Source organism: Aspergillus brunneoviolaceus, assembly GCF_003184695.1.
Source record: "Aspergillus brunneoviolaceus CBS 621.78 unplaced genomic scaffold BO95scaffold_3, whole genome shotgun sequence".
Lineage (NCBI taxonomy): Eukaryota > Fungi > Ascomycota > Eurotiomycetes > Eurotiales > Aspergillaceae > Aspergillus > Aspergillus brunneoviolaceus.
This window is the reverse complement of record NW_020290733.1, coordinates 628939-647379: the sequence shown is the minus strand read 5'-3', so window position 1 is coordinate 647379 and position 18441 is coordinate 628939. Positions and strand designations below refer to the sequence as shown.

General features: G+C 55.6%; 9 protein-coding genes across 9 annotated transcripts; 5 read left to right on the top strand and 4 right to left on the bottom strand.

The window, feature by feature from the left end:
• Positions 1 to 1056: 1056 nt before the first annotated feature.
• argB (ornithine carbamoyltransferase) lies at positions 1057 to 2127 on the bottom strand (the record flags this gene model as incomplete). The annotated part of the gene is made up of 1 exon (XM_025582085.1): positions 1057 to 2127. The coding sequence occupies one exon, from the start codon at positions 2125 to 2127 to the stop codon at positions 1057 to 1059; it is 1071 nt and encodes a 356-aa protein (XP_025447465.1).
• Positions 2128 to 2933: 806 nt separating this feature from the next.
• On the bottom strand, positions 2934 to 3386 carry BO95DRAFT_117451 (uncharacterized protein). The gene has a single exon (XM_025580421.1). The coding sequence runs from the start codon at positions 3269 to 3271 to the stop codon at positions 2969 to 2971; it is 303 nt and encodes a 100-aa protein (XP_025447464.1). The 5' UTR covers positions 3272 to 3386; the 3' UTR covers positions 2934 to 2968.
• A 114-nt stretch (positions 3387 to 3500) lies between these two features.
• On the top strand, positions 3501 to 5243 carry BO95DRAFT_351418 (amino acid permease; the record flags this gene model as incomplete). Its single annotated transcript, XM_025582081.1, has 2 exons — positions 3501 to 3714; positions 3769 to 5243. 2 exons carry the CDS (start codon positions 3501 to 3503, stop codon positions 5241 to 5243), a joined length of 1689 nt encoding a protein of 562 aa, XP_025447463.1.
• A 740-nt stretch (positions 5244 to 5983) lies between these two features.
• BO95DRAFT_325793 (sucrase/ferredoxin-like domain-containing protein) lies at positions 5984 to 6982 on the top strand (the record flags this gene model as incomplete). Its single annotated transcript, XM_025581846.1, has 2 exons — positions 5984 to 6163; positions 6272 to 6982. Coding segments are annotated over 2 exons (891 nt in total), but the record flags the coding sequence as incomplete, so codon positions are not given.
• Positions 6983 to 7787: 805 nt separating this feature from the next.
• On the top strand, positions 7788 to 9351 carry BO95DRAFT_379268 (NAD(P)-dependent alcohol dehydrogenase). The gene is made up of 2 exons (XM_025583315.1): positions 7788 to 8161; positions 8237 to 9351. Exons 1-2 carry the CDS (start codon positions 7989 to 7991, stop codon positions 9243 to 9245), a joined length of 1182 nt encoding a protein of 393 aa, XP_025447461.1. The 5' UTR covers positions 7788 to 7988; the 3' UTR covers positions 9246 to 9351.
• A 684-nt stretch (positions 9352 to 10035) lies between these two features.
• On the bottom strand, positions 10036 to 13393 carry BO95DRAFT_478389 (putative DNA repair protein Rad4). The gene is made up of 4 exons (XM_025590035.1): positions 12792 to 13393; positions 12506 to 12709; positions 12107 to 12452; positions 10036 to 12048 (listed from the first exon to the last, which is right to left on the bottom strand). Exons 1-4 carry the CDS (start codon positions 13344 to 13346, stop codon positions 10190 to 10192), a joined length of 2964 nt encoding a protein of 987 aa, XP_025447460.1. The 5' UTR covers positions 13347 to 13393; the 3' UTR covers positions 10036 to 10189.
• A 282-nt stretch (positions 13394 to 13675) lies between these two features.
• BO95DRAFT_438201 (uncharacterized protein) lies at positions 13676 to 14601 on the bottom strand. Its single transcript, XM_025585455.1, has 2 exons — positions 14415 to 14601; positions 13676 to 14361 (listed from the first exon to the last, which is right to left on the bottom strand). Exon 2 carries the CDS (start codon positions 14264 to 14266, stop codon positions 13829 to 13831), a length of 438 nt encoding a protein of 145 aa, XP_025447459.1. The 5' UTR covers positions 14267 to 14361; positions 14415 to 14601; the 3' UTR covers positions 13676 to 13828.
• BO95DRAFT_117369 (rhomboid protease PCP1) lies at positions 14525 to 16848 on the top strand. Its single transcript, XM_025580420.1, has 5 exons — positions 14525 to 15622; positions 15687 to 15790; positions 15869 to 16202; positions 16264 to 16438; positions 16497 to 16848. The coding sequence occupies exons 1-5, from the start codon at positions 14782 to 14784 to the stop codon at positions 16747 to 16749; spliced, it is 1707 nt and encodes a 568-aa protein (XP_025447458.1). The 5' UTR covers positions 14525 to 14781; the 3' UTR covers positions 16750 to 16848.
• A 687-nt stretch (positions 16849 to 17535) lies between these two features.
• Positions 17536 to 18402, top strand: BO95DRAFT_458844 (YoaK family protein; the record flags this gene model as incomplete). The annotated part of the gene is made up of 1 exon (XM_025588599.1): positions 17536 to 18402. One exon carries the CDS (start codon positions 17536 to 17538, stop codon positions 18400 to 18402), a length of 867 nt encoding a protein of 288 aa, XP_025447457.1.
• Positions 18403 to 18441: the final 39 nt, after the last annotated feature.

Sequence of the window (18441 nt, the reverse complement as noted above, 5' to 3'; positions counted from 1 at the left end):
AGGCGATTGGCAGTGGTCCCGGTCGTAGGCCCGACGCTTCCCAGAAGACACTTTCCGGCTTCCTAGGCCTGCCCTCCTCGCCAGCTACTACGACGGGGGTCGAGGTTAGTGCCAAAACTCTCTCAGTGTCAGGCCAGAGAGGGACGTTGTCTGTACCCCCAGTTCAGACGAGACCGACGAATGCCGCGGCGAAAGGATCGATTCCGAAACCATACACCATGCATCGACCGCAAGTGCAGCGGCTGCAACCACCGCGACCCGCCCTCGAACCATCGCATCCGAATGCATACACGTGGCTAGCCGAGCCCACGGACCTCTCGCGGATGCCCAAGTCTCTAGTCCAGAACAGCCACGAAACTTCTGTTCAGCCGACATCAGCTGGCAGTATGAATACATATTCTGCAAGTACCGACCAGCTATCTCGGCCCGTCAGCACGTTCCACACGACCACAATGGCAATGGTCCAGAACCAACCGCCAACGACGATGCGAAGGACCCTGGGGATCCGTCGGAGTAATGTGGATGGCTGGCAGGCGCGGATGCAGAGGGAAAGTCAAGGTCGGTGAGACGGGGCCAATTGGTGCTGGAAGATGGTTCACCGAAAGATTAGGCGTGACGGGTGAACCTCTATAAGCATGGCTTTGTATAAGTGCGTTGATCGAGCACCGATGAGTAATTAGCTTCTACATAGCCCGCATATACTCCCAGGTTGGAGATACGATATACCGATGTTGTTGAGCATCAAACGAAGGTCTGAATTTAAGGGAGTTTCAAGCCTGTAATGCACAGCTCTCTCAAGTGACGGATGCATGAATACTCTGATCTACCAAACGATAGACACTAACCCCCCATTACTGCACACTTATATGAAACTTGAATGAAATCGAAATAGCCTCAGGACTCAAATTCGGGTCCATGCAATTCATTGGAATAGTGCTTAGACCACCCCCCTCCCACCTCAACATACTCCACCGGACAAAGTGCTTATACACGCTCATTAAAACAGAAACAGGAGCTTTTTTTGGTTCAAAAGTACACGATCCCAGATTTCCCCATCTACTCGATCTTGCCCTTGTTCACGACGAACCCTTCCAAGGCGGAGATGGCAGCCCACAGACGGTTCTCGGCCTCGGGGAAGACCAAGGAGCGTTTGCTGTAGAAGACCTCATCGCTGACCTCCTCGGGGTGACGGGGCAGGCAGTGCATGAACTTCCAGCCCTCGTTGGCGCCGCCGCGCTTGGCCAGCTCGGGGGTGATCTGGAAGCCGGCGAAGTCCTGGAGGCGCTTGCGGGCCTCGGCCTCCTGGCCCATCGAGACCCAGGTATCCGTGACCAGCACGTCGGCGCCCTTGACCGCCTCCTCGGGGATATTCGTCTGGATGAGCTTGCCCGGGTTCTGGACGTTCTGGCCGGCCTGCTGGATGAGCTCCAGCATCGGGGCGGGGATCTCGTAGCCCTTGGGGGTGGCGACGGCGAGATCGACGCCCATCTTGGCGGCGCTGATGGCCATGTCGAAGAGGACGTTGTTGGCGTCGCCGATCCAGGCGATCTTGAGGCCCTCGAGGCCGAGGCTGGAGAGGTGGTGCGCCTTCGGGGTGAAGGTCTCGTGGAGGGTCTGGAAGTCGGCGATGGCCTGCAGCGGGTGGAAGGAGTCGCAGAGGGCGTTGATGACGGGGACGGAGGAGTGCTGGGCGAGGCCGGCGACGTCGGCGTGCGGGCCCACGCGCGCGACGATGCACGAAACCATCGACGAGACCACCACCGCGGTGTCGTACAGCGACTCGTTGACCCCGAGCTGGATGTCGTCCTTGCCCAGAAACATCGGGTGGCCGCCCATCTGCACCACCGCGCCCTCGGTCGAGATCCGCGTCCGCGTGCTCCGCTTGCTGAACATCATCGCCACCGTCTGGCCCGTCAGCGCGCCCAGCAGGTTCTGCGGGATCGCGCCGGACTTGATGGCGCGCTTGTGGGCTGAGGCGTTGCGCACCAGCGTCGCGAACTCGGTCGGCGTCAGGTCGGCGATCGAGAGCAGATGGCGCGGCGCGAAGGGTGAGGTCGGCGGCAGGGTCTGCGAGGCTTGGTGCTGCAGCAGCTGGCGGGTGGCCGAGCTGCACCGCGCAGCGGTCATTCGGAAAGCGCCGGGCATGATTGATGTAGCTGTGTCGGTGTTGGAATTGAGCTGTAGCAAGTATCCAGACCGGCTATATAACTCGATCGTCGATGGCGGTGTATGACTCAAGTGATGTACATGATGTCACGTGATGCGGGCAGCGACGCCGGTGACTCGTCTGTTTGCAGCGTTTGCAGAGTTTGCAGTCCGGGGGAGGCAAACTGATAACAATTGCCAATTGTCCTGACTCATATCCATTGGTGATGACAATCGGCTAAGAAAAACTTTCCTGGGCTTTTTATCCGGACAGCCCAGGTTCACCAGGAAGTCCCAGCCATACCGAGATTCAAGCGAGTGTACGGGTGTATCGAAGAAGCGAATACGCAGTCCCGTAGGACAGAAGTCACACAGTGCGCTCGTCGAATTCCTTACGGGCCATCCTGCCAGTCAATTATGTGGGCAATTCGCTATTCTTATGTGAGAAGCACACAGCAACCGCCCCGGCGCCCTGAACTCAAAGCGAAGGAGTGGCCCTAATGCACTGTACCAAATTTCCCGGTGCCTGATGGACCGCCTGATGGACCCGCACTGCCGATGGCAGCTTAATGAGAAGACAAATGCTAGTGCCAAAGTGCCTACTGCCACATACAGTTTTGCCTACCAAAAAGTGGAAGGTTCTTCTGATTCCATCCAGACTTCTAGCGCCGGTCGGAAACAACGCCACCGGAGTTCCGCCGGGGCGTGTCAACCACGTGATATTTTCTCGAACGGTCGAACTACGAGTATGAGCCACGTGATCCCAATCGATAAGCATTTGGTCTGTATGAACTCATCACGAACTCCCATGCTTAATTCGAGCTTAAATCCTACATCGACCATTTGGGACCCGTGTGCGTGAGCAAATAATTGCGCCAACCGAGGATCCAATTTCTATCTCTCTACGCAGTAAATAAATATGACTTCCATCCATGTGAAACTGAAACTGACAGTCGCCCCCCCTCGCCCAGAGCTTTACATAATAGTGAGCTCCAGCCCGCCGAGGGAGTGGGGCAAATTCTCTCGTTTTTTCCCTTTCCCGCCTTTCCCACCGAATGGAACATGACGAAAAGCCGATCCAATGGTTGCAAGATGCGCGCTGGTTCCGAGTGGCAGCAGCACCCATCCCAGATTTTGTTTGATAATGAAAAATGGAGAAAACTCTGCCTAGAGCCACATTTGTCACTTAACCCAGCTTCCTCCCCCATCCTACTGACGTTTGCCTTTGCCTGTCACTGTGACGCTGCACACTTTCTGCAAACCCAAGCTCTCTGGTCCAAGTCGTTGGCACGCTACCTACTCCAATACGGTAGCATTTCTGCTCTCGGGACCTGTCTTTCGATCCCTCCGCCAACATGGGCGAACAGGACAACATCGCCCCCGCGAATAAGCTGGGCGTCGAGAGTGTTGTCGATGACCCCAATTCCTCCGACAGCAACAGCGGGCTGCGGTCGCGACGCCGCTTCGGATCGGCGCAGGAAAATGGAAAGGATATTGAGAGTGATCACGAGGACGAGGGCAAGCTGAAGCGCAACTTGAAGAACCGTCATCTGCAGATGATCGCTATCGGTTCGTTTTCCCGTCCCCTCCTACAGGTTCATTACGGAACTGATTGGTGAATAGGAGGAACCATTGGAACTGGTCTGTTCATTAGCAGTGGAACAGCGCTGGCAGAGGCTGGTCCGGCTGGTGCCCTTATCGCATACGCCTTTGTCGGTTCGATCGTGTACTCCGTCATGTGCTCCCTGGGAGAGATGGCAACCTATATCCCTGTTCCCGGTGCTTTTACCTCCTACGCCGCGCGTCTCGTCGATCCGAGCTTGGGTTTCGCCATGGGTTGGATTTATTGGTTTAATTGGGCGTCGACCTACGCCGTCGAACTGACTGCTACCGGTATGATCGTCAAATACTGGGACGAGAACCTGTCCGTCGCTATCTTTATCGGAGTTTTCTGGGTTGTCATCTCAGCAATCAATTTTCTTCCTGTCGGGTTTTACGGCGAGTTGGAGTTCTGGTTCTCGCTGACCAAGGTATTGACTGTGTTGGGATTCATGATCTTCGCTATCTGCATTGACGCCGGAGTCGGCAGACAGGGCTACTTGGGCTTCAAGTATTGGCACAACCCTGGCGCCTTTGCACCCTACTTGATCACTTCTGATTTGTCGGTGGGGAAGTTCGTCGGTTTCTGGGCGGTGCTCATTCAGGCTGGTTTCTCTTACCAGGGTACCGAGCTTGTCGGTGTTGCTGCTGGTGAGACCGAGAACCCTCAGAAGACTGTCCCTTCTGCCATTCGCAAGACCTTCATCCGCATTCTGATCTTCTTCGTCTTGACCATTTTCTTCATCGGTCTGTTGGTGCCTTATGACAACCCCAATCTCGCTAGCGATGCCGGCAACGCATCCGCCTCGCCCATGGTTATCGCCGCCAATCTGGCTGGTGTCAAGGTTCTTCCCAGTCTGATCAATGCGGTTCTTCTGACGGTCGTTCTCTCTGCCGCCAACTCCAATGTGTACAGTGGTAGCCGTGTTCTTCTTGGATTGGCTCAGGAAGGTTTCGCGCCCTCCTGCTTTGGCTGGGTCACGCAGCGTGGTGTGCCATACGTCAGCGTTGCTTTCACCGCTCTCTTCGGTCTTCTGGGATTCATGAACGTGTCGAGCTCCGGAACCACTGTGTTCAACTGGCTCGTCAACATCTCTAGTGTGGCTGGGTTCATTTGCTGGACGTCCATCAACGCCAGCCACATCGCCTTCATGAAGGCGATGGCTGCTCGCGACATCTCTCGCGAGACCCTGCCTTACAAGTCCTGGGGCCAGCCTTACCTGGCGTGGTACGGATTGTTCTTTAACCTCCTCATTACCTTCACCCAGGGATTCACTGCCTGGATTCCTCACTTCAACGTTTCCGACTTCTGGGTTGCCTATATCTGCCCGGTCCTCTTCGTGGTCTTGTATATCGCACACAAGGCGTGGTACCGCACCTCGTTTGTCCGTCCTCTTGAGGCGGATCTTGACACTGGCAGACCGCAGTTCACCAACTGGGAGACCTCGAATCCCAAGGATGGGTGGGGCAGAAGGCTGTGGGATAGCATCATGGGCTAGACCTGTGCATTTCATCATAAACGTGGAGTTTTATACGCCCTCTAGATAGTGGGTATGTCGAGGTCATTATTAGATCATCGTGGTGTGGTTGTGCCGATCGGCATCTGCTTTGAAGCAAGTTCTTGTATATACTATCAGCTGGGTTGCATTCATCTGCCATATTTAGCATTAGCTCGTTTAAATCTGTACTATAGACTTCATTCAATTTATGGTTTCTTATTGAGTTCAGTCGTATAGTATCATGGAACATTGAGTCCGGTGACTGGTTCATCGACCGATAAGATAAGAGCGAGCGGACCTGCCATCATTACCGGATTATTCATCATCGATTGTTATCTCCGAAGTCTCCGAATATGCCGAGCGGGTTTCTGGCATTCATGCAGCGATAATTCGACTCAAGTTTTCTCTCACTTACAGAACCTAGGACTCCCTACAGCGCTTCGCTGGACTCATCCTGATCCACTCCTCGATAGCCCCTGTATTCTGACCCTTTCGAGGGCTCCGCGGACATGGCAAGGTCACGACAAATAATCGACCTCGCAGTCTTCAGCTGCCGGTTTCCCAGACTCACCCAGAAGACCAGCTCAACGCTCGCAACCAGCGCGCGCCTCTTCACGTCGTCGGCTACAGTACAATCCCGACATGGGCGCATTCCCCTTCACATCCCCCCGCCATTCCCAGTGACCAAGTCGTGCCCGGAGCCCAGCTGCTCATGTCCTCCCACCCCGGATCTGCCCGCGCCGATTGACCACGACCAGGCTCTCAATGGCACAATGGCGGCCTACGCGGAGCAGCTTCTTGTGTGCACCGGTCAGAGGGACTGGACGAGCCGCATAGAGGATGATGGTGAGGGACACAGCTGGGGGGATCTCGTGCGGGGTCTGAAGGGTCTACTCGGACGCGGCGGGCGATTCGCCGACGTAAGTTTGTTACCCTGCCCTGTCACCGCTGTACAACAGCGAATCCGCACGCCCTAGCGCTACAATTCCACCAGAAATAGCCACTGACATCTACATCGCCTCGAACAGCCCTACCATAATATCCTCATCACGAATTCCTCGTTCGCGCCGTCCTCGCAAACGTCACCAGCCTCGTCCTCGTCCCAAGCAGCAGCCTCCGCCTTCCTCTTCCCCAGCTTCAAATACTTCCCTTCCATCCCCACTCAACCATCCGCGGAGAACACAGAGAACACAGACCTCTCAACCTTCGTCCAAGCCCATCTCCTCCCCACCAAAGCGCGACACGGCGGCCCCAGCCGCCGCCCGGAACTAGCGTCCGCCCTCCCCGAGGCCATCGACCTCCGGCACTCGCCCGTGGTCCTCATCTGCGGGCACGGCGGGCGCGACATGCGCTGCGGCGTGATGGCGCCCGTCCTGGAGACGGAGTTCCAGCGCGTGCTGCGCGAGAAAGGGTTCGCCGCTGCGGACGGCGACGGCGACGGCGACAACGCGGCGAGGATTGATCGCCCGGACCGGGCGCATGTCGGGCTGATCAGTCACATCGGCGGGCACAAGTACGCTGGAAACGTCATCGTGTATATCCCGCCGGGGATGACGGTGGTCGGGGAGGACTCAGCTTCGGCGGTGCTGCATCCGCTGGCCGGGAAGGGGATCTGGTATGGGCGCATTGAGCCCCGGCATGTGCAGGGCGTGGTGGAGGAGACGATTCTGGGCGGGAGGGTGCTGGCGGATCACTTTCGGGGTGGGGTGGATCGGGAGAGTGGGATTTTGCGGTTGTGAGGGGGATGGTGATGGTGATGGTGATGAAGATAGCAGTAGACGAGGTTGGTGCACTCTGTATATTAGCGAGGGAAAATACAATAGATCTCTTCTTCTTCTTCTTCTTCTTCTTCTTCTTCTTCATTATCGACGGGATAGATTTGACGATTCTGGATCCGGTAGGGGGAAGAGTGATGATCATGGATCCATGATTCAGCCTGGAGTACATCTCTGGTTGGGTCATGTGCACAACAACGGGGGGTCAAGATAATGGAGTACGGAATACGGAGGAGTTACTGTACTCGATAACTCGATATTTACAAATAATTAATCCTCCGGGATGACAACCAAAAAGGCGGGGTGCCACCGGAGAATTGCCGTTTTGCCATAGTGGGGCATCAACCCCACACATCCCTCTCTGTCTCTCTCTCTCTCTCTCTCTCTCTTTCTCGCTGCAAAAGTGGCCAACTTCTAGAATCCCTCTAGGGTCACATTCTGAAGTTGTAACGGCGGCATGGGTGTAATGAAAATAAACACCCAATGCCCTCAATTAGTGATGTTCAGGAGCGAATTAACCGAGCAGTTTGCATGCAATCCACCAAGGCTTAAATTGGGCTGAGACAATCTTCCGGTTATGCTTGTCCTTGTTACTGGAATCGTCAACTATACGGAGTAGTGAGCTAGCTATAGATAGATAGTTACATAGTAGTAGTACAGGAAAAGTAAGAGTACGGAAAGAACCCCGCTGGGCGGGAAACCCACCGGGTAAATACATGAGTAGTAATTGGTGGCAACTTGGATCCATTCCATCCCATACTTCATTGTTTTCCATTCGATCCCATCTGTCTGCAGTCCAGCTCCAATGCTGATCATGGAGGGGCTCAAGCCCTTCCGAGTTTGACTATTAAAGCTTCCTGCGCCGCTCTTTTGCCATCATCCTCAACCTATCTCTTCCTCTCTTCCTCCTCCTTCTCACCGTCCCTTCACTCCCCCGCCCTATATCCAATCTACCCCCGTCTTCAGCACCATGGCCACCGCAACCGTCACCGCGCTCGAGAAGCCCAACATCGGTGTCTACACCAACACCAAGCATGACCTGTGGGTCGCGGAATCCAAGCCTACGCTGGAGGAAGTGAAGAGCGGCGAGAGTCTGCGGCCGGGGGAGGTCACCATCCAAGTCCGCAGCACTGGAATTTGCGGGTACGTCTTTTCCCCTTGGCCCCATTTCTTTCGAAGCGAAGAGTTCGACCAACTAACCATCAACGACACCACCAGATCCGACGTGCACTTCTGGCACGCCGGCTGCATCGGCCCGATGATCGTGACGGGCGACCACATCCTGGGCCACGAGTCGGCGGGCCAAATCATCGCCGTCGCGCCGGACGTCACCTCCCTCAAACCGGGCGACCGGGTCGCCATCGAGCCCAACATCATCTGCAACGCGTGCGAGCCCTGCCTGACGGGGCGGTACAACGGGTGCGAGCGGGTGCAGTTCCTATCGACGCCGCCGGTGGACGGGCTGCTGCGGCGGTACGTGAACCACCCGGCGATCTGGTGCCACAAGATCGGGGACGAGATGAGCTACGAGGACGGGGCGCTCCTGGAGCCGCTGAGCGTGTCGCTGGCGGCGATCGAGCGCAGCGGGCTCCGGCTGGGCGACCCGTGCCTGATCACGGGCGCGGGGCCCATCGGGCTGATCACGCTGCTGAGCGCGCACGCCGCGGGCGCCACCCCCATCGTGATCACCGACATCGACGAGAGCCGGCTGCAGTTCGCGCAGTCCCTCGTGCCGGGCGTCCGCACCTACAAGGTCGACACCAAGAAGTCCGCCGAGGAGAACGCCGCCGGCGTGATCCGCGTGTTCAACGACGCAGACTCAAACTTTGACATCGACGGCCCGACCACCCTCCGCCCGCGCATCGCCCTCGAGTGCACCGGCGTCGAGAGCAGCGTGTGCTCGGCCATCTGGAGCGTCAAGTTCGGCGGCAAGGTCTTCGTCATCGGCGTCGGCAAGAACGAGATGACCATCCCCTTCATGCGCCTCAGCACCCAGGAGATCGACCTCCAGTACCAGTACCGCTACTGCAACACCTGGCCCCGCGCCATCCGCCTCGTCCGCAACGGCGTCATCAACCTCCACAAGCTCGTCACCCACCGCTTCGCCCTCGAGGACGCCCTCAAGGCCTTCGAGACCGCCGCCAACCCCCGCACCGGCGCCATCAAGGTCCAGATCATGAGTTCCGAGGAGGATGTCGCCGCTGCTTCCGCTGGTCAGAAGCTGTAGTCGAACCACCCTTCACGAAAGAAATGAAAATGAAATCGCCTGCTTTTAGTTATGTGTGTGTGTGTGTGTGTTTATTTGCTTTGGTTTGGTTTCAGGGTACTTAGAGAGAGGTGACTGGTCGCCTTATATACCAATTAAATTGGATTTCTGGTATTCTTGTTCTTGTGGTCGGTGTGGAAGTAGAGTAAAATGTCTTTGGTATGGTATTTGTTAGTGCTGCGTAAAAGCACCGTATAGAATCTTCATCGTTTACGCACGCAATGGACAAAATATGTTTAATAAGTAGTCAGTCTCGAAGAGTGTGAGGAAATGACTGAATCCAAGATCCGGGGGGCAGAGGAACAAGAACAAGTCAGTTTAGTCTACTGGCCCCGCAGCTCCAGCTTTCATATAGATGCATAGATGCATGGGATGCGAACTGTCTCCCCGGGTCCTCACATCGTTTCTTTGCGCTGTGTGTTTGACTTTACAGGGGAGCGAGTGCACTCGATCTTATAGCCAGGCTAACGGGCTAACTTATACTAATCTGCATGAATACGATAGTCTGAGGGGGAGGGTGAGTGGAGCCGGGGGGGATTCGTCCACTGGTACATGGATTGAGAGAGGTCTAGATGGTTGGTTTAACTTGATTCGGAGGGATAATAGACCCCGCCGTACGGTCGGAGATCTGATCTTTCACTCGAACTAGAGACTGTGGATGAATGTGCTAAGATCTTCCGGACTAGGTAGGATTTGCATATCCAGGTTCAAGTTGGGTTGTTAATGCTGTATAGTAGAGAAGCACGAAGGTGTTATCGAAATTACAGAATTCATGCATTTCATGTACTCATCATCGTTGACGCTATATCCCTACACGTATTGATTCTGGCTTTCCGAAAATGACGATATTATAGTTCTATAGTCCAGAAACTCAGACGCGATTGGCCAAAATCCAACCATCTTGACTAATCCGACATGAGCCACTCTGGAATCGCATCCTCGTCGTCCGGATCCTGTGATAGTAATGATGTCTCACTGTCTCTGCGTGAGGAGGGATCCGAGGCTTGGGATTGTACGGGGTTTAGGAGTGGGTCAGGAGCGTCGGCTGGCGCATTCTCGGCCGGGGATAGCGCTTTGCTGGTGTCCTGTGCGGCGGAGGGGAGAGGTTCCTGCGAAGGTGCGCTATTATTGGGTCGATCGAGTTGAGCAGTGCGCGGGGTTGTGGAGGCCTCGCTGGTGATGTTGTCTGACGGTGAGGGTTCGATGGACTCCTCTTTCGCCTTCGGGACGACAACTAACGAGTAGCGCGGTGGTCCGGCTGGGCTTGGATGCGGAGGTGTGTCTCGAGGCGCGGCGGGGTCGAATTCCGATATCGCGGTCTGTGGTGGGGGCACTGCAGGCGCAGTCGACATGCTAGCATTGCGGCTTGTAGATGGCTCATCGTCTAGGTCCATGGGGCCTTGTGAGGGCGATTCTGGGAGGAAGCCGCCTCCTTCCATTGAGGGGTCTGGTGGCTCTGTGTCTGCCTCCGGTAGGAAGCCCCCTGCCATCGACGGTTCTGCTGTTTCCGCGTCCGGTTCAGGTATGAACCCACCATCTCCCGGTGTCTCTCCGTCCAATTCAGGAATGAAGCCTCCTCCCATGTCGTCATCCACAGGCCCATCGCCCTCCTCGCTTGGACCAACATCCGCACCCTCGTCGATATCATCGCCCTCAATTGCATAGCCTTTGACCCGCTCCGCGATTCGAAGTTTTAAGAGCAGGTGCTTCCACGCTCTCAACACCTCTGCGGTCCGCGTTTCCAGCTCGTCATGCAGTCTTTCCTGCTCGAGGCCTTCGATGACCTCCTGAAGCGCTTCGCGATATTCCTCCGCAACAATCACACCAGTATAGACAGCAGTCCCGTGGCGTCCCTGGAAGGTGAAGCCGGTTACAGCCGCCGCAAAGTCAACCCCAAGCAGTCGAGCCGCATGCGCCGCATCCGGGTGGCCGATATGGATCCCACCGGCCGGGACCATGCTAGGTACGTAGACATCCAAATTCCCGTAGACGTTCTTGGGGACTCGTCCGTCCACAACGGGCGGCGGAACGTAGACCTGAGTCTGAAAGATCGCGTAGAGAGGGGTCTCCGGGGGTGGTGCATCACGCTCTTCGTCATCATCCTCGGGCAGTCCGCTAGCCAAAGGTTTGCGGGCTTTGACACGCTTCAACGGCTGTTCGCCCGTTTTGATATCTCGGCCCAGCCGGTACCATTTATCGGCACTGCGCACAGTCTGGACGTCCGACCGGCGGTATACCGGCTCTAAGACCTGGGTTTTAGACCCCGGTTTGCCGAGGCTGACCTGTCCAATCACTCGCTTCGGGTGAATGACCTCGCTCCGTCGTAGGTGGCGTTCCAGCGCGTAGACGGGGTGGTCCTTGAAATCTTGGATGTTGCGAGGCATGGGTTCGGCGGCGGTCTTGGCCGTGAGCTCACTGACTTCTAACTGGTCGCGGTCTTCAAGGAACGGTTTCTCGTAGACCCGAAGTGCGCGATCCCACCATGCTGCGTTGCGGGTGATGGACTCGACGCGGAACTTGCGGGTTTTGGCATTGAACGCCTTGCTGTAACGGCGGGTCACATCTCGAGCGGAGGCATCGTCCTCGAATGCCACCACGTAGCTTAGTAGATTGTTCGGATCGGTGGCAGGAGGCTCGAATTTGGACGGTTTCGCGAGGGACCTTGTGACTAATGGGTCAACAGGGATCCATTTATTGATTGCCTCGTTGAATGCTTCCACCCAGAACACCGGGTATGACGACTCTTGACTTCGAGAGTATGGGACTTCGATGTAGAGATTAGCATGTTATCATTTCGGTCAGGAAAAAACATGATGGCCTACTTTCTCTGGGAGTGGTCGACGGACGTGGTGGTTTGAACCCTGGCCGGGTGAGTCGCTGCACACCCGATCGTGACTTGACCCGTGTTGAATCGTCCGAGGATTTCTCCGAGCTGTCTGCTGCCATGATAAATGTCTTGCCTGTCGATACGTTCGAGGTCATTTCCTTAGTGGCGCCCGAGAAGGGCAGAGGCTGCAGAGAACAGACCAGCCGGGCCTCCACAGCTGCGGAACGTAGCAAAGCACAGAACAATTGTGCACCAAAATCACGAGATCCTTGCAAGGTTTTCGCTTGTTGCCTGAAATCTTCGAGCGAGGTGAACACTTCGGCATTAGAGAGGATCGTTTCCTGGTCCAAGGTCAACCAGGGTACAGTTACATCATGAAAGAGGTGAGTAATACCACTCTGTTCTTCAGAGCATCCGGGCCCTGAGCCCAATGTGGTCGCTTGAGGCCGGGCTTTGTTACTTTGAATCGTTTACTAAATGCGTCACTGAGCTGGTTCAGACCGTCTATGAACGTTGTAGACCTGGAATGCTCTGGTTTACTCTCGGGTGGGTGCAGCAGAGATATGACCTGCTTCGATATCATTCTCTTGAGTGCGCCCTAGTACGATAGTCAGAGCCGTTATAAGCTATTCTCGCATGCTACTGTCACATGTGCCAACGATAATAGAACCAGAACATACCTGTAGCTCATCATCATTGCACCATCTATTACGAATCTGTACGTGGCGTAAAAGGCAGAGAAGATGGACTTTGTGGGTGTCAAGTCTCAACCGCTTCTCTGCGGCCGTTATCGGCTGCCGTCTAAGTGCTCTTTTCTGTCTTTCACGATCTTGTGGTCGGTCCAAGGTGATTTGGATCGACGAGTCATCTGATAGCGCTTCGGAGACTGCAGGCTGCAAGCTGATGTCTTCCCACTCCATGTCCGACTCTTCGGACGAGGACGAGGGCGAGTCATACACCGTCTGAACCTGTCGGCTGGTGGTCTCTTCATTATCGACTGATGGCGGAGCCTTTGAAAGTTCTATTTGAGCGCTAAGTATCTGAGTTCGTCCTGCCATTTTGCGTCTCTTTGGTGTGCGGTCATCATCGTGGAGCTGAGGCTCTCGCGCCTCGGCCTCGGCCAGCATTTCCCTGTAGACTTGGGGAATTCGCTGATCTTCACTCGATCCATGCTGTTGGTTTCGATCACTCTGAGTGCGCCGCGTTGAGCGACGGGCAAGAGTGTTTACTGCCATTCAAAGACACGGACTGTATGTACAGAGGGGTAATATGTACTCCGACGCGCCGGGGATCAGGCGGACATCATCCGCGAGATGGGATCTAGAAGCCTTCCTATGACGCAGTGGGCTCCAGGAGCACGTGATAGGTTTGCAGTGTTTGCAGGGTAGCTATCTCCCCGCTCGAGTGTGTTACCTAGATTGGACAATGAAATGCACCGAATCTGATGGATAACTGCTTGTTAATTGAGCTTCACTTGCGATCATGCTGTAGCGCCAGATTATCCGTGGTTTCTGTCACATATTTGGCCTAAGGGAGTATGTTTTCGCTAGAGAAGCGCATATGGCCTCACTAGATAGTAGCACTGTATTGAAGATGACTATGTCCTGGGTATACAAGTCTATGGGCCAATTAATCACTTCAATAAACATTTTCTCAACATAGGAATCGAAACCTTTGAGTGAGAGAGTCCACGATGCAAGCTGCAAGAACAAATCCCCTACAAATAAACACCTTCCTCTTCCTCCTCTTGTCCCCCGCCTTGTGTATCCCCGGAAGCATTTTCCCTCGTCGAGGCAGCATTTGTCTGACTTGAATGCGTAGGGGCCTCATGTGTATCGCCATTTGTCTCCTTTATCTCGTCCAGCTCGATCCACTGTTGCCCGCGATTCTCGACCTCCGTTTTGAGTAGCGTGACCCTTTCCATCATAGATGTGAGCACATCTTTATTCTCTGTGATATAGCTCTCCAGCTCTCGCTTTTCAGTGTCACTCTCACACGACTCGTCGATGAAGGTCTGCAGTTCTGCGTTCGAGCGATGGAGGTGGGCGATCGAATTTCGGATCTCGGAGACCTTGGCGTAGAGGACGGGGAGGGGTAGCTCTTGGATGGCTTCGGCGAAGGCGGCCGGAGAGATCGGGAGGGACTCGCCAGACATGGTTATAGGTGTATTGGCCGCGTCACTGGTGTAGTGTGGTGTAGCAAGGGAGATTTTAGGAAGATTTGTGGAAAGAAAGAAGTGCTTTGTTTGTTCTGCGTGCTGTCAGTTGGTAGTCTGTTCTGATCCCCGTTGCGACAGATGATACCGGCGGTTTATCACCACGTGACGATACTGCGATAACGTTCGATGTTACTTTATAGCGAAAGTGTTGTGCTGCTTGTTGGAGCCACAGAGAGTTGAGGACATCAAAGGGAGTGAAACTTCAGATCTCAGAGATCAGTCACTGGAAGCAAACTGGTGTTTGTTGTGATCGTCCCCAGCGCTTTCTTGTGGTCCTGGTCTGTTCAGGTCAGCGCACGTTACCCAAGAATTCCCATTCGGAACAACTTCCGGCGGCCGGAGAAAATCGACCGATCCCAGCTTCCTTGGGATTTCTACTTGTCCATTGTCAGGTCAGCCTGCGTCATTAACTTGCATTGTGGTAGCACGGTCTCCAACTATTGTCGCTCGCTATGAGCAATGTCTTGGGCATAGCATGGCGCGCTCCATGCCCGGGGCTAAGGGCCTCGAGCCTCTTCCTCTCCGTCAGCCCGAAGCCGCTCCCCCTCGCCAGTTATCTGACTTCCTCCCTTCGGCCTTCGAGCTCACGCCACAGAAACCTCCTCTCAGCGCGCTCCTTCTGCTTCCTCCGTGATGCATCCGCGCTCCGCCACAGTCGAAACCCGCTCGTCTTCTCTCCGGTTCCCACTCGTTCGTTCCAGACCTCCGCCCCGCTCCGCTCCAGCAAGCCTCCTGCCGTGGACCATGGTGTAAAGCCTCGCCCAGAACCCTTCTCGCTCGCCGACATCAATGCCATCTTCGGAGCCCGTGCCAAGGTCTCCCAGTCCATGGGAAACCGGGTCCTCGCCGTGCTTCACGGCCGACGACTTAATGGTACCCTGGATCTGGATCTCCCCGTCGACATCAGTCGCTCGGTGCGGCCGCACAGTCTTGATGCAGCCCTGAGTTACCTTCGCGAGCACTACCCCATGGACGAGGATGCTGCCATTATGGCCCGTATCGAGCGTGAGGAGCTGGAAGAGGAACAGAAGCTTATCAGGCGGGCCGAGGAGTTAGGTCTTTACAAGCCCCAGAGTGGTCAGTACGAAGCCGAGCTGGGCGAGAACAAGGATGTCTCCGGAAAGAGTGTTTTCCAAGAGATGCGGAAGCGTAATGAAGAGCGACTTCTGGCCGAAGACGAACAAAAGCGCAAAGAGTGGTTGGAGGGTGCGGCGCAGGATCAAGAGAAGTACAAGCAAATGAGGGAACGGAACACTGCCCTGCAGAAGGTCGAAGATACCTCCGCTTTGGAACGTAAGAATACTTGTGACCTGATGAAGAGGAATGGCTAATCGCTAAAACTTTGACTGCTATATAGTCCGCGAGCGCGCGGATCCTCGCGAGCGCCCTCTTCTTGCCTGGGTCCAGAAGCACCACCTTCGTGCCATGGAGACTGACGTTGACGTGACTAAGATGACAACGGTACGTTCACCTTGCCTGTGAGGCAGATAATCTTCCTCCCCAGCTCTTGCATGAGATGTGGTCTAACGATGCGAATAGAGTCGCCGGATCGTGCCTTCGCTCATATTTAGTCTGGTTGCCCTGGGTCTTTGCTATGCCTTTGCGGTGTTCTATGAACCTCCCGCGCGAGCAGATCGGCTATGGCCAGACACTCCTCGCGCTGCCGCCACGTTAATGGGTATCATCGGTATCAACGTTGGAATCTTTGCTCTATGGCGGGCATGGCCACCATCCTGGAGACTGCTCAACCGCTACTTCATCAGTGTTGCCGCTTATCCTCGCCCATTTAGCATCATTGGCAATGTCTTCAGCCACCAGAAGCCCTTGCATTTGAGTGTCAACATGGTAATGCTTTGGTTTGTTGGCACACGACGTGAGTGTCCTTGGCCTCCCTGCCATGGTCTTCGATGAACTAATCTTCATCATCTCTTTAGTGCACGATGAGGTCGGTCGGGGCGAGTTCTTGAGCTTGTACATGGCTTCCGGTATTGTCGGATCCCTCCTTTCTCTGTCGGCGCATGTCCTCCTGGGTCAGTGGACTGTCACCGCACTTGGAGCCAGTGGAGCGATTTCTGGAATTGTCGCAGGCTGGTGTATACTCCACGCAAAGTATGCATCTCGTTCTTGTTCGCGTGATAAACCATCATACTAATCATGTTCTCAACAGCGACAATCTCACCTTCTACCTCCTCCCGGAGGACTGGCAAGGAGTGGTCTCAGCCCGTGGGTGGTTTATCCTTTCCACCATTGTTGCCGCTGAAGTCGTCCGTCTGGCGATGACCTTCCGCGCCCCTGCCCTCGACCATTGGGCGCACATTGGTGGTTATATCACGGGAATCATCTGGGCAAGCTTTAAGAACGCGAAGGAGAAGAAGCGGCGGGAGGAAATGAGCTGGTTCCAACGGCTGTTCTCCAACTAGCGACGGGCCATCCCCGCATGCCACGCAAGCTAGGCTCACCGGAGCCTTGTAAATACCATCGCTGTCATCAGGCACATGTATACTATATAGTACTTCGTTTCTTGAAGAATCCCTCACTTCTGATTGTATATGCTGTCACTCTATCCATCAATGAGGGGTCACTAGTCTCTGGGTGTTATGCCTTATGGCTAGCGTAAATGTCATCACGAATCGATAACAGCACTCGATCAGGTGGATTGAGTTTTCCGAGCTGCAGTCTGCAGGATCCCTTTGAGGGTGGGGCGGACGCCGTGGACCTGGTCGGTCCATGTGAGACCGCCCCGTTTTTTTTTTCCCCTTTGCTTGCTCGGAATCCCTCGGCACGCCCACGTATACTTGAACCGGTTTAAGCCCCGACGGCCCAGCAAGTCAAGCTCAACTTATGGAGATTAGAGGCATATCAAGTACAGCCCTATAGGGCGGAGCACCCACGTCATAGGATCATCTCGACGTCAACGAAGCGCGACGCAGCGCGACGCAGCGTGTCTGTCTGCACTAGAAATCAGTCCTATTGTCCATACTCGACAATTCAGGACCCGGCAAACCCCTGAATGCGATATCATTACCCCAAGTCCAATTCCAGACCTTAGGTGTTTCCTTCTTTCCACTTCCCAACCCCGGCAGGAACACTGACCACCATCAGGCCTCAGGTCCCGTCACGCTCCTCTCCGCGAATACCCAGTACAACCAACCCACAAGTACCACCACCACCACCCTCTCCCCCCAATGCCCCAAGAACCAAACACAATGCCCTACCAAGAATTCCCCGCCCACGAACGCGACCCCCTCCTAGGAGGCACGCACAACCCCAACACCACCCCACCACCACCACCACCACCACCAACAACAACAACGAACACCCAATTGACCCGCCTGCACGCCCACCTCACCACGCCGCTCACGCAGCGCTGGACCGACCTCCTCCTCCTGCTCTGCTACACAATCACCGGCCTGCTCGACTCGACGGCGGTCTTCATCTGGGGCTCGTTCGTCTCCATGCAAACCGGCAACACCGTGTACGCGGGACTCGGGCTGACGGGGCTCGACGCGACGGCGCGGTGGCAGAAATCCCTGCTCTCGATCGGCAGCTTCTGCGCGGGGAGTGTGCTTTTTGCCGGGATTCACCGCCATCGCCATTTGGCCCGAAGTCGCGGGGCGCTGGCGCTCTCGTTCGCCCTCCAGACGGCGTGCATCGCGGCCGCGGCGACGATCACCAGCGTGTATCGGCCCGCCAAGTCGGAGGACCGGCTGGAGTGGACGGTGGCCGTGCCGTTGGCGCTCGTGGCGCTGCAGAGTAGCGGGCAGGCGGTCGCCAGTCGCGTGCTGGGGTTCTCGGCGTTGACCTCCGTCGTGCTGACAAGTATCTACTGCGATTTGTTTTCGGGGCCGGTGCTGCACCGGTTCGGCTGGGTGCAGGTGGTCAGGAATCCCGATGAGTGGCGGCGGGTGGGCGCGGTGGTGGGGTTGTTGTTGGGGGTCGTTATCGGGGCGGCTTGGGCGAGGAGTGAGGCCGGGTTGGAGGGGGCGCTGTGGACGGCTGTTGGGTTGAAGGGGTTGATTACGGTGACGTGGTTGTGGTGGAGGGGGGAGAAGGTTGGTGGACTGGAGGAGTAGGTTCTTTTGTGGTGGAGATGCATAGGAGAAGTACGTGAG

Bases quoted from the DNA above. Each gene is read 5' to 3' on its own strand.
- BO95DRAFT_478389 (XM_025590035.1), bottom strand. From the start codon at position 13,346: ATGGCAGTAAACACTCTTGCCCGTCGCTCAACGCGGCGCACTCAGAGT. The intron at 12,710-12,791 runs GTATGTTCTGGT...CTATCGTACTAG, and splicing joins GCAATGATGATGAGCTACAG to GGCGCACTCAAGAGAATGAT. The intron at 12,049-12,106 runs GTAGGCCATCAT...TCTACATCGAAG, and splicing joins GTCGACCACTCCCAGAGAAA to TCCCATACTCTCGAAGTCAA.
- BO95DRAFT_379268 (XM_025583315.1), top strand. From the start codon at position 7,989: ATGGCCACCGCAACCGTCACCGCGCTCGAGAAGCCCAACATCGGTGTC. The intron at 8,162-8,236 runs GTACGTCTTTTC...CGACACCACCAG, and splicing joins CGCAGCACTGGAATTTGCGG to ATCCGACGTGCACTTCTGGC.
- BO95DRAFT_117451 (XM_025580421.1), bottom strand. From the start codon at position 3,271: ATGGGTGCTGCTGCCACTCGGAACCAGCGCGCATCTTGCAACCATTGG.
- BO95DRAFT_438201 (XM_025585455.1), bottom strand. From the start codon at position 14,266: ATGTCTGGCGAGTCCCTCCCGATCTCTCCGGCCGCCTTCGCCGAAGCC.
- BO95DRAFT_117369 (XM_025580420.1), top strand. From the start codon at position 14,782: ATGAGCAATGTCTTGGGCATAGCATGGCGCGCTCCATGCCCGGGGCTA. The intron at 15,623-15,686 runs GTAAGAATACTT...ACTGCTATATAG, and splicing joins AGATACCTCCGCTTTGGAAC to TCCGCGAGCGCGCGGATCCT. The intron at 16,203-16,263 runs GTGAGTGTCCTT...TCATCTCTTTAG, and splicing joins TTGGTTTGTTGGCACACGAC to TGCACGATGAGGTCGGTCGG.